The sequence below is a fragment of the Carassius auratus genome, chromosome 21, assembly GCF_003368295.1.
Source record: "Carassius auratus strain Wakin chromosome 21, ASM336829v1, whole genome shotgun sequence".
Taxonomy (NCBI): domain Eukaryota; kingdom Metazoa; phylum Chordata; class Actinopteri; order Cypriniformes; family Cyprinidae; genus Carassius; species Carassius auratus.
The window spans coordinates 24,562,697-24,576,457 of record NC_039263.1 but is presented as its reverse complement, the minus strand read 5'-3'; the positions used below and the strand labels follow the sequence as shown (position 1 = coordinate 24,576,457).

Genomic DNA, 13,761 nt, shown 5'->3' with positions numbered 1-13,761 from the left:
GAAACTGAAGATTCTCCGCCCGGCCCTCCTCCGGGGGAAGGAGTGGCGCTGTCTTCGCCATCTCCTGAAGAGCAGTTCTCCGCATCTCCGAGTTGCCCGTGTCAGGGCCGCTTGGTCGACTTCTTGGAGGACTTCGCAGCCGGGAGTGACACGGGGGGTGCCGCTCTCCTGCGCGGGGCTCGACGCGCCGGCCTCGAAGAACTCTCAGCACGGGGCGGAGCTGGCGTAGAGGACGCAGGGGGGCGCCCACGGTGACGAGCAGGCTGAGGCGCTACCCACGACGGAACGGTGGCAGCCGGAGAGACACGTCGGGGCAGGATGTGCTGGATTGCCTCAGTCTGCTTCTGTACCGCCGAGAACTGCTGGGCAAAGTCCTCGACAGTGTCGCCGAACAGGCCTGCCTGGGAGATGGGGGCGTCGAGAAAGCGCGCTTTGTCCATGTCCCTCATCTCAGCCAGGTTCAGCCAGAGATGCCGCTCCTGGACCACCAGCGTGGACATCGCCTTCCCGAGGGACCGCGCCGTGACCTTCGTTGCCCGTAAGGCGAAGTCAGTCGCCGTGCGCAGCTCCTGCATCAACCCCGGGTCGGTACCACCCTCGTGCATGGCTTTGAGTGCCTTGGCTTGGTGTACCTGCAGGATAGCCATGGCATGCAGGGCAGAGGCAGCTTGGCCCGCAGCACTGTAAGCCTTGGCAGCGAGTGCGGCCGTCAGCTTACAGGCCTTGGACGGGAGGCGCGGACGATTCCTCCAAGTGGCGGCGTTTTGTGGGCACAAGTGCACCGCAACCGCCCTCTCCACCTGGGGAACCTCTACGTACCCCCTGGCTGAAAGGGGGGCCGTCCACGACTTCGTCACCTCTTCATGCACCTCCGGGAAGAAAGGCACCGGAGCAGAACGAGGTTGTGAGCCGCGTCCCGCGCCGAGAAACCAATCATCCAGCCGTGAGGGCTCGGGACTGGGCGGTGTAGTCACCTCCAGTCCGATACTCACGGCTGCCCGGGCAAGCATGGCCGACAACTCCAAGTCCGATTCGGCAGCAGCGACAACACCCGAGGGGGGCAGCCCCGCCGAACCTTCATCCTCAGAGGTCGATAACCCATCCCCCGATGCAGCAATCGACATCTGGTCTTCGGGCGGCGCACCGAAAGACATGCTGGGACCGCTGTGAGACGGCCCAGCAGAATCAATCGGCAGCTGCACGGGACAGTCGCTGCGTGAGGAGTGAGAGGTCCGTGGGGCGTGGCCCGGCGGAGAAGCTCTCACTGTGATCCTCAGATCTCCCAGAGCGCCAGCCGGCGGCCCTCTGCTCGAGCCAGAGAGACCGGGACGGGTGGCGACAGAGGGGTCTGCTGCACTCCCCTTGAGGAGTGAGAGACGCGATCGCAGCGCTGCCATGTTCATACGCCCACAGTAGACGCATGAATCATCCACGAGCGCAGCCTCAGCGTGTTGGACGCCCAGACACTGCAGACAACGCTCGTGACCGTCAACCGAAGACAGGAAACGACCGCATCCAGAAGGACACGGACGAAACGGCATCTTGAAAAAGACGCGAATCGTCCGTGATTTGCTCTTTTAGAACTGTCTCTTTTAGCCGAAGCGCCCAGGGGAATCGCCGTCTCGCAGGGACACCGCTGTAACGCGCCGTCACACCGACCAGGAACAGTTCAGCAAAAACAAAGATGAATGGCTTTGTAGTGATCTTCTTCATCGACTACTCGGCTCCGAAGCAAAAATCTAATGAGTGGATGCACCTGTCGCCCTATTTATACCCGCTGGCACGGGGAGTGGCTCAGGTGTGTTAATCCACTTGCCAATTTCATTGGCGTTTTCTCTTAAAATCAGAGATGATTGGCCTCCCAAGTGAGACCCCATTTGTCGGTCGACATAACTCGTAGTGACCGACAGATAGGGAACTACATCAAAGCAATCTCAGGTAACTCTCAGTGAGTCTTTCTAAATTGTCAAATAAATAAATAAATAAATAATAATACTAATAAAAAGTAAAGAATTTGCAGAAAATGTCTTTAAGTAAGATTTATTTTATTTATTTTCCTCTTCCGTTACAGGATTGCTGTCTCATGATAATTCAGTCTGTTTGGTAAATCTTTCCCTCTTACACACATGTAAACAATGCTTTTCCTTTTCCTTTGACTTTTACTTCCACTTCTGGGCTGAGAACTGGTTCAGCTGCTTTTTTTTTCACCATCAAAAACAATCCTACAACAATCTTAATGTGCTCCGTTATATTGACCATGAGTTATGTGTTCATATGAACGTGATCTGATTCAGATTTAATTCATCTTAATGCAGCATGAGCTTGTGTTCATTTTACCTGAAAATTTAGCTGAACATCAACATCTTCAGAAACACACTTTTCTCTTTCTTCATTCACAGCATTCTTCATTTTTATTGTTCTTACAGCAAGATGACAAGAAATGTGTTTGTGGGGCTTCAGGTGACGGGTTTTGGCAGTAAAAATCCTGATCAGAGGAACAAAATCCATCCAATAGGCGATCAGAATTATTAACATGAGTTTCTTCTCTGGTTGAGAATAACAACCGTCACCAATGCATTACAATAAATACAAATACTATTAATTACACATTGTTATTTACAATGCCTTTAATTCTATTTAATACAGTCAACATTTGGTAGACACATAGGTAGTGTGATTTATATAGTGTCCTTTCTAATTACCAAGACACAGATGATTTTACTCTGAGTACCGGCAACATGTCAGAAGTTGTGTTATGCATGAAAAAAGTACAGGTAATGTAAAGACTAAAATATAGAAGTGCTGGTACTGCGCACCAGTGTGTACTGACCCACTTCAAGCACTGATCAAGTACAATAAAGCTGAGGAAGACAGAGAGGGGAGAGACAGAGTGGTGACTGTGAACTGTGTACTGAGCTGGAAGCTGAATGCTCTGGAGAGCTGTGAGTATGATTTCACCAAGTACAGCATGTTCCTGGATCAACATCCTTGTTGATCCTGGAGCAACATTCAAATCAATCAGAATTGAGATCTAACTTTTGAGAAAATATCTGTTTTAGGCTTCGACCAGAGTTAGGTGCTTCTACACCCTTGTTAATCAGCTATTATTTCCCACTGAGTTTAGGAATAAATGATGGGTAAGGTTAGGTTTAGGGGTAGGGATTGGGTTTAGTCTATATTTTTGGACAATAATGTTGATCCAGGAACATGTCTGTCTTGGCAAAATCATGGCGACCCTGTGTCCTTGTGTGTTTTGAGAGTGCCGTGAGTGTGACATTTTGTATATTCTTTTGCTTTATTAAAAATAAAACACAGTTTTAGTCAAGCCGACCCTTTCCTCCTTACTTATCTGAACCCTGTCACACACATATAATCTTATTTGATTCTTAACTTTTTCATATATGATTTTCATTATATATTTTCACTGAATCACACATCCTCCCGATTTATTCTTCAGCTCTTCAACTTGTTTTTGCAGCTCTTTTATTTCATCTCCTTTCTGATTTTTCAGGAGTTGGTAGAGTTTCTCCAGTACTTCACGTTGTTTCTGATGATCTTCCAGCATCTGCTGAAGCTCCTGAACGTGCTTCTCTTTTTTCTCTCTGAAATCATTCAGTTCTTCTGCTTGTTTTCTGGCTTCATCTTCACGTTTCTTATTCATCTCTCTCATTTCCTCTTCATGTTTCTGTTTCATTTCATCTAGCTTTTTCTCTTCTCTTTCTTTTCTCTTCTTCTCCACCTTTTCTCTTCTCTTTTTGTCTTGTTCTTGTTCTTGTATCAGATCCTCAATAATTTTCTTCCATCTTTTTCTCTCTTCTTTTTGTTTCTCATCATCTTCTCGTTTTCTCTTTCGTTCCATTCTTTTATGTCTTTCCATTTCAGTTTTCATTTCTTCATATTCTCTCACTTTTTCTTCTCTTTCTATTCTCTGTTTCTGTATCTCCTCCTCTATCTTTTGTCTTTCTTTTTCCCTCTCTTTTTCAAAACTCTTTCTCATTTTCTCCAGTTCTTTTTGTTTTTCTTTCAGTTGTTCCTCATGTTTCTCTTTTCTCTTTCTTTCTTCTTCCTCTCGTTCTCTCATCTGCCGTTTCTTTTCATCCTCCCATTCTCTCTGCTGTCGTTGAATTTCCTCTTGAGTCTCTTTTCTATCATTCTCAGCCTCTTTTATTCTTCTTCTCCATTCCTCTCTCTCTTTCTCTTCTTGTTCAATCCTCTTTCTTTCCTCAGATTCTCTCTTCTTAGTTTCTTCTTCTTGTTTCCTCTGAAACTCTGCTATAATACGTTCTTGTTCATGTTTCATCTTTTCTAGATCTTGTCTGTATTTCTCTTCTTTCTTTCTATCTTCTTCTTCTCTTTCTTTCTGCTGTTTTTCATACTGTGATTTCTGATTTTCAATCTCTCTCTTCATCTCTTCTATTTTATGAAGATATTCAGCTCTTCGTCGTTTTTCCTCTTTTGATCGTTTCTGGTTTTCAATCTCTCTTTTCTTCTTTTCTGTTTTTTCTTTCTCTTTAAACTCTTTAATGAGATTTTCCTTGTTCAGTCTGAACTCATTTTCTCTTTGTATTTTCTCCTCATCTGCTCTTTGTTTCTCTTCCTCGAGTCTCTTCGTCATGTTATTTATGTCCATCTCATATTTGGCTTGTAACTCTTCTTTCTGCTTCTGAATTTCTCTCTCTCTCTCTTTCAGTATTTGCTCCATTCTCTTTTTAATGGACATCTCTGCTTCCTCAAACATGCTGTTAATGAAATATCTACCCTGACTACTATTTCTCACCTCTTCTATCATGTTTAACAGTTGAATCACTTGAGTTCTTTCTTGTTTTTCTGTGTTATTAAAAACCAGGAATCTGTTTCCACAATCACTGATCAGCTTCCTGAATTCAGCATTTTTAGTTTCACTGACATATTCATTTATGGACTTATTTTTCAGCTTGTCTCCTCCAGTGAACAGGACGATGCTGAACTGAGCAGCTTTATGACCAAAGACCTTCTTAATCAGATCCACAGTGTCTGTTTCTTCCTTGGTGAATCTTCCCACACTCAACACAATGACAAACGCATGAGGTCCAGGTGACAAGAGCGAAACACATTTCACTATTTCTTCCACCACTTGTTCATTTTTCAGTGTTGTGTCATAGAGTCCTGGAGTATCAACAACAGCCACTGATCGACCATCAACTTCACCAACTCCTTTCTTACAGTCAGTCGTCACTGAATCTATGCTTGCTTGACTCACAAACGTATCTTTTCCCAGAATAGTGTTTCCTGTTGCACTCTTTCCACTTCCTGTCCTCCCAAGTAGCACAATCCTCAGACACCGCTGATCATTCAATACTTCTTTAGTACCTGGAACACATTGGTAGAAACAAATGTTGAGAAAATAAATCTTTAGGATTGCTGTAGATTTAAATACTTTTTAACTGCAAGATTGCCTTCCCTTTATATGGGAGTTATAATCGATCAATAACAGAATGTTTATTCTTTAAATAAAATTAAACCCTTCCTCCAACCAATACGCTTGTATAGGTCGTTTGTCCAAATCCCGGTAATACGACCCATCAGTGCGTATACTACAATCGCGCCCCTATAGGCAAAAGGTCATTTTCATATTAATGTTTTGTACTCTTTTATTTGCCCTCTGGTTTGCATTTCGTGTAGATCAGTTAGTAGATTATTGCGTTATACCTTGATATGTAATCAGGCTATCATGGGTTCAATCCCAGGAATGGACGTGCATGAAAATGTATATGCTCAATAAATCATAATTTAGCATGATTTCTGTGAGGGTTAGGTTTAGGGGTGGGGTTAGGTGTGGTCATTCGAACGAATAAGCCACCTACAGTAGTAAAATATGTAGGAAATATTGTGAGATCGGTGTAAAACGCCCACACATTGCATTTAAATAAACATGCGTTTTGATTGGTAATGACGTTATACGTCAATTCATGACTACAGAAGCAACGCGATACTGTCATTATTTTTACGCCCGCTAGAGGGCGTTTAACTTTAAAACGTAAATATAGGTCGTAATAAGGTCATTGCACAAATGACCTATATGGTCGTTTTTTGTTGGAGGACAGGCACCACAGAAACAAAGAACAAAAATAAATAAATTAATTAATTAATTAATGCCTGGTTCAACGCCTGTTTTGTGGCTTTACAATCATTAAATGGCCTCATTAGTTACTTATATTTAATGTGACTTTGATTCAAGCTATACATTTGACCAATATGTGTGTTTCATGGGAATTGAACCTGTGACATTGGGATAGATACAGCTACAGGAACCATTACAAATAAATATGTAATCCTTTGGACTGTTGACCTCATCTACACTATATCCATACAATTTCACAGTTTTTAGATTTTTTTTCTGCAATGTTTTGAGGTCACTAGAACTTTTCCTTATAGCCAAAATGCAATACTATTTTTAATCATCACCCATGAGAGACATTTAAAGTAAATTTTAGAGCTCACCCTCCGACTGAAGTTTCTCCTCTAACTCTTTGATTTTGCTCTCCAGATCACTCAGTTCTTTCTTAAGTTCACATCTGACTCTGTTCTCTTGAGCTTTCACATGCATCTGAAGTGAATATGGTTCAGTGTTCATGTTCTCTATATAATCCAGTAGATCTGGGATCTGTCTTGAGCTTTTAGGCTCCTTCAATCCCATCACTCTGTACTGACCTCCACAGAGACTGATTAACCTCTGACATTCTGGAGTGGATTTGACGAAATCTGTCATTGGTGCTTTAACATTGTGCTCTGTTGTGAAGAGCAGTATAAAATGCTCTCTACAGTCAAATAACTTCTGAATCTTTTCTATTTCTTCTTTGCTTTCATCAGTCAGTGGACCAACAGGAACAGTTATGATGAAGGCATGAACTCCAGGATGACAGAGAGACACACAGCGGAGAGTCTGATGCATCGCTTCTTCCTCTGAGAGACGACTGAGAACGGGAAGCGTCACAAGAGTGATCTGACGTCCATGAATCTTCTTCTCTTTCGTCAGACACACCAAGCTGTACTCATCTTGTACTGATATAGGTGTGTTTGTCCCCAGTAAAAGTTTTGACATGGAGTATTGCAGTTCTGCATCAAATCCACACATCACCAAGATCAGTTTTTGTTTTCCAGATCTGTGATAAACATCTGGCTCTGAAAAACAAAGTGAGACATAAAATATGAGACAAAAGAAATTGAAAGTTAAAAAGAACAATTAACCTGTCCAGTCCAGTAATGTCTAGTGACTTCCCTCACAGACATACCACTTATGGCTTTAATTGATTTCTTTAGTAGTAAAAGTATGCTTTGTTTTATTTTCCTGACCATGCTATTAATAATGTAGGCTCATCCTTAAATACTTTCTTTCACCTTTATTCTGTGTCTGTGTTCATATTTTGAAATAAAATGATGCCCTTAAAATTCAGTTTTCATGTATTTTCAGTTTGTCAATACAAATTCAATAAAAATAAGGAAACTTAATGATATGGACTGAAGATGATGGCTGAGCCTATTTTACCATTTGCTCTCAAGAATAAAACTTACTGTCTTCTTCATCCAGCGATGAGGCCTGCTTTGTGTCCTCAAAACCACTGCGAGTGATAATTTCATCCACTTTTTGAAGTATTTGAGAGCGTTCTGTGTTTTGAAGCTGTAGATGTCCTCCTCCACATTCTGTAGATAATTCTTGAATAAATGTATTTTCTTTTACAGATTTTAGTTCATCGTCACATGTCTCATCATCAGTAGTCAGAATCATTGTGCGCTTCATTGCATGTTCTCCAAAGCAGCTCAACACAGCAGGTAATATATCTCTGTGCTTCTGACTAAAATCATTGTGCTGCAGCACCAGTATGATCACATGAGCTTCTGGATGAGAACACTCTGACACTTTATCTATCACGGTTTGTAGTATGGGTTGTGGGTTGAGCAGGTGAGTTGTGTTGATGACTGTGATGTTTCTTCTCTCCACTCTTTCACTGAACGTCTCCACATCAGGTTGTGGTGTTTTCTTTCCAAACACTTGTTTATTTAAGATCAAGTCTCCCACTCGGTTGTTTTCTGTTGCATTGTTTCCCACCAGGACAATCCTGAGATCACTCACTGAAACACACAATTTTGCCAAATGATACAATCCTCTAATATATTGAATCAAACAATAAACAACAATCTTTTTAAGAGCAAAAATTCTGGAATTAACATGCTGGCAATAAGTCTTGCTTTAATCATTTTTTTATTAATAAGGTGTTCCTGTGGCTCAGTGGTAGAGCATTGCATTTGCAGTGTAAAAGGTTGTGGGTTCAATTCCCAGGGAACACACATACTAATAAAAAATGTACAGCCTGAATGTTTTAAATGCATTCATGTAAACTACCACTACATTTCTCCAGCTTCAAGTACTATGCAGGCTGTATAGTCTTATAAATTACATACTAGTAATACATTAACTTACTGTCAGGACGAATATCAACTGGACTTTGGTCTCTCTTGGTTTCTACAAAAAAAAAAACAAAAAAAAAAACATGATTAATTATGGAACTGTGAGGGAAATTGTGAAAGTGTTTTTTTCCCCTTCTTTTTTAAGAGTCAGTAGGATTATGGTTATGGTTAAAATTAATGCATTTAAGCCTTTGTTACTTAAGCTTTTGGCATCATTGATCAAGGCTTAAGGGTGAAATCAGAGAGATATAGTATAAGAGGAAAAGCCTCCTCTTGATTTAGGAGTTACCTTGGTGGAAGGTCTCAGTTTGTACAAATAAATAATGTTGAATTGGATTTAATAAAAGTCACTTGTGGTGTTCCACAAGGTTTGGTGCTATGCCCAAAATAGTTTGTGTTTAAATTATATATTTAATGTGTCTAAGTATAAACAACTCTGTTTGCTGATGACAGAAATGTATATTTTTTGGGGGGAACTGGAACAGCATGTAACAAAAATAAAAATTAAATAAATAAGGGCGAGGACTATATATATATATATGTGTGTGTGTGTGTGTGTGTGTGTGTGTGCGTGTGTGTATGTGTAGTTATTGGGCACCAGGGACGTGTCCCCACCAATATCCAATATGCAGCGAGTGCCAGACTGTCCCTAGCAATAATTTTGATTAAACATTTAAATATTTGGATGTGTTTTTGTAATTTACAGCGCATCTGAAATGACATACTATTGATATTACCTAAGAAGTTTTATCTAGAAAACTGTGCGCTTTCAATGACGCGCATTTAGCCTAATACAAAATACAACTCACGGGTATTTTACCCAATTCAAGACAGCAGTCCAGAACAGTTAATATACAAGTTCACTTCAGGATTTAACAAAGTTGCATCGATGAGTTTGAAGTTTTTCGAAGGTGTTTGACAAAACAGAGCAAACAGAAAGAGAAAGCACAATTTATGGCTATTATTAGCTGCCTATATAAAAAATAGCCTACGGATATAAAAAGGTTGTGAGTTTAAGATACACAATCTTCCAGTCAAGGATAAAGTCATTATGAACATTAACAATAATTTGGGACAAATATAATGTGATTTTATGGTAAAAATATATATATATAAGGTGCAGTCTGTGGTGCAGCAGGATTTGGAACAGCATCCTGAGCCTCCTCGGACAAACTTTAACTTTAAAATGATGTTGTTTAACAAATCAAATGTTTGCTGAAATATCCACAATAGAAAAACAACACTGCAATAAGAGTGTGCGGTTCAAGATGCGCATGAAAGTTGTGTTAGTTATTACAGCAGAGTATTCTTTCAGATTTATCCTGGGACCAATTTGATTAATATTCAAATAAAGTAATGTGTGATAAAGGCAATCAGTACTCTGATGTTGTTGTTTCACAAAATAATAGTTGCCATTTTTTCTGTTTTTTTTTTTTTTTTGTTCTTTTGTTGGGTACTTGGGTTATGTCCCCACCAATGTCAAAAGCAAACATACGCAGATGCACAAATGTCGTGATATTTAGATGAAATTACCAAATTAGCGTTGCTATTACTCAAAACTGCGGAGATTAAATGTTGTGCCATCTACGATCAAGAGAAAAGCATACCCTCTGTTGCTTACTTCCGCATTATCATCTAAAAAAACATTGGTAAACCAGTTAATAATTTTCTGCACAATAAACGAAGATAGGTTATTCATGCATTGTGTTTTGTTTCCTACTCCACATAAACACGCTTTGATCGATTAAAGTCACTTTTATTTCTATATAGCTACAGCTCAATACACTGTTTCAAAACAGCTTTGCATTGATAAAGGACAATACTAATTCAGTGATGCAAACAGAATAAAATCTAATAGCTATGTAAATTATTTTCAGTTTGTCAATACAAATTCAATAAAAATAAGGAAACTAAATAATATAAACTGAAGATGATGGCTGAGCCTATTTTACAATTTGCTCTCAAGAATAAGACTTACTGTCTTCTTCATCCAGCGATGAGGCCTGCTTTGTGTCCTCAAAACCACTGCAAGTGATTATTTCATCCACTTTTTGAAGTATTTGAGAGCGTTCTGTGTTTTGAAGCTGAAGATGTCCTCCTCCACATTCTGTAGATAATTCTTGAATAAATGTATTTTCTTTTACAGATTTTAGTTCATCGTCACATGTCTCATCATCAGTAGTCAGAATCACTGTACGCTTCATTGCATGTTCTCCAAAGCAGCTCAACACAGCAGGTAATATATCTCTGTGCTTCTGACTAAAATCATTGTGCTGCAGCACCAGTATGATCACATGAGCTTCTGGATGACAACACTCTGACACTTCATCTATCACGGTTTGTAGTATGGGTTGTGGGTTGAGCAGGTGAGTTGTGTTGATGACTGTGATGTTTCTTCTCTCAACTCTTTCACTGAACGTCTCCACATCAGGTTGTGGTGTTTTCTTTCCAAACACTTGTTTTTTTAAGATCAAGTCTCCCACTCGGTTGTTTTCTGGAGCGTTCCTCCCCACCAGGACAATCCTGAGATCACTCACTGAAACACACAATTTTGCCAAATGATACAATCCTCTAATATATTGAATCAAACAATAAACAACAATCTTTTTAAGTGCACAAATTCTGGAATTAACATGCTGGCAATAAGTCTTGCTTTAATCATTTTTTTATTAATTAGGTGTTCCTGTGGCTCAGTGGTAGAGCATTGCATTTGCAGTGTAAAAGGTTGTGGGTTCAATTCCCAGGGAACACACATACTAATAAGAAATGTACAGCCTGAATGTGCTAAATGCATTAATGTAAACTACCACATTTCTCCAGCTTCAAGTACTATGCAGGCTGTATAGTCTTATAAATTAATTACTAGTAATACATTAACTTACTGTCAGGACGAATATCAACTGGACTTTGGTCTCTCTTGGTTTCTACAAAAAAAATAAAAAAAAATAAATAACCTTAATTAATTATGGAACAGTGAGGGAAATTGTGAAAGTGTTTTTTTCCCCTTGTTTTTTAAGAGTCAGTAGGATTATGGTTATGGTTAAAATTAATGCATTTAAGCTTTTGTTATTAAGCTTTTGGCATCATTGATCAAGGCTTAAGGGTGAAATCAGAGATTATAAGAGGAAAAGCCTTCTCTTGATTTAGGAGTTACCTTGGTGGAAGGTCTCAGTTTGTACAAATAAATAATGTTGAATTGGATTTAATAAAAGTCACTTGTGGTGTTCCACAAGGTTTGGTGCTATGCCCAAAATAGTTTGTGTTTAAATTATATATTTAATGTGTCTAAGTATAAACAACTCTGTTTGCTGATGACCGAAATGTATTTCGATATTTTTTTGGGGGAAATGGAACAGCATGTAACAAAAATAAAAATTAAATAAATAAGGGCGAGGAATATATATATATATATATATATATATATATATATATATATATGTGTGTGTGTGTGTGTGTGTGTGTGTGTGTGTGTGTGCGTGCGTGCGTGCGTGCGTGCGTGCGTGCGTGCGTGCGTGCGTGCGTGCGTGTGTGTGTGTGTGTAGTTATTGGGCACCAGGGACGTGTCCCCACCAATATCCAATATGCAGCGAGTGCCAGACTGTCCCTAGTAATAATTTTGATTAAACATTTAAATATTTGGATGTGTTTTTGTAATTTACAGCGCATCTGAAATGACATACTATTGATATTACCTAAGAAATTTTATCTAGAAAACTGTGCGCTTTCAATGACGTGCATTTAGCCTAATACAAAATACAACTCACGGGTATTTTACCCAATTCAAGACAGCAGTCCAGAACAGTTAATATACAAGTTCACTTCAGGATTTAACAAAGTTGCATCGATGAGTTTGAAGTTTTTCGAAGGTGTTTGACAAAACAGAGCAAACAGAAAGAGAAAGCACAATTTATGGCTATTATTAGCTGCCTATATAAAACATAGCCTACGAATATAAAAAGGTTGTGAGTTTAAGATACACAATCTTCCAGTCTAGGATAAAGTCATTATGAACACTAACAATAATTTGGGACAAATATAATGTGATTTTATGGTAAAAATATATATATATAAGGTGCAGTCTGTGGTGCAGCAGGATTTGGAACAGCATCCTGAGCCTCCTCGGACAAACTTTAACTTTAAAATGATGTTGTTTAACAAATCAAATGTTTGCTGAAATATCCACAATAGAAAAACAACACTGCAATAAGAGTGTGCGGTTCAAGATGCGCATGAAAGTTGTGTTCATGATTACAGCAGAGTATTCTTTCAGAATTATCCTGGGACCAATTTGATTAATATTCAAATAAAGTAATGTGTGATAAAGACAATCAGTACTCTGATGTTGTTGGTTTACAAAATAATAGTAATTTTTTATTTAATTTTTTTTTGGTTGGGTGGCCTAATTGGGTTTATGTCCCCACCAATGTCAAAAGCAAACATACGCCGATGCACAAATGTTGTGATATTTAGATGAAATTACCAAATTAGCGTTGCTATTACTCAAAACTGCGGAGATTAAATTTTGTGCCATCTACGATCAAGAGAAAAGCATACCCTCTTTCGATAACTTCCGCATTATCATCTAAAAACATAGGTAAACCAATTAATAATTTTCTGCACAATAAACGAAGATAGGTTATTCATGCATTGTGTTTTGTTTCCTACTGATGTGCGTTATCCACATAAACACGCTTTGATCGATTAAAGTCACTTTTATTTCTATATAGCTACAGCTCAATACACTGTTTCAAAACAGCTTTGCATTGATAAAGGACAATACTAATTCAATGATGCAAACAGAATAAATACTTACAGCTATGTAAATTAAAGTTGGCAAGCCAAAGTAATAAACAGCAGTACAACAATTATACACAAGGGGATATTTCTTCAAAGAAACTAAATTTAACAGAAAAATGTATATAGGCCTACTTACAAAATACGATTAGGCTATTACTTGTAGGCCTATTAAATATAAAATACGTTTATGATAGGCCTATAAGTATCTCCACCTACTGAGACAAAAATGTTATAATGCAGACGAAAATGTGATTATTAGATTATGATAGAAAATACGAATCATTTAACTAGGTAATGCACAAATAGCTTGTTAAACTCATGTCTTACCTGATCTCTGCGCCATTCTCTCCAACACCTTGAAGATCAACCGAAAGGGAAGGTTAGAATGACGAGGAAATGAAGAAAAAAATAAAAAAATAAATCACTACAGTATCCTGCAGGGGGAGACATGGGCTGGAGCTGTGCTTTGCAGACAAGTCTTACATGTTCATGTAGTTCAAAAATTCATGTAGTTTTAAT

At 39.1% G+C, this 13,761-nt stretch overlaps 1 protein-coding gene across 2 annotated transcripts; it reads right to left on the bottom strand.

Moving 5' to 3' along the window:
* Window positions 1-2,028: 2,028 nt before the first annotated feature.
* Window positions 2,029-13,646, bottom strand: LOC113039060 (GTPase IMAP family member 8-like). 2 transcript variants are annotated; one of them, XM_026196933.1, is made up of 7 exons: window positions 13,570-13,646; window positions 11,328-11,369; window positions 10,424-10,981; window positions 8,459-8,500; window positions 7,552-8,109; window positions 6,481-7,161; window positions 2,029-5,349 (listed from the first exon to the last, which is right to left on the bottom strand). In XM_026196933.1, the coding sequence occupies exons 1-7, from the start codon at window positions 13,583-13,585 to the stop codon at window positions 3,422-3,424; spliced, it is 3,825 nt and encodes a 1,274-aa protein (XP_026052718.1). In that variant the 5' UTR covers window positions 13,586-13,646; the 3' UTR covers window positions 2,029-3,421. The 2 variants fall into 2 exon arrangements, with proteins under 2 accessions (XP_026052718.1, XP_026052719.1); XM_026196934.1 differs by lacking the exons at window positions 7,552-8,109; window positions 8,459-8,500.
* Between the last annotated feature and the right edge of the window lie 115 nt (window positions 13,647-13,761).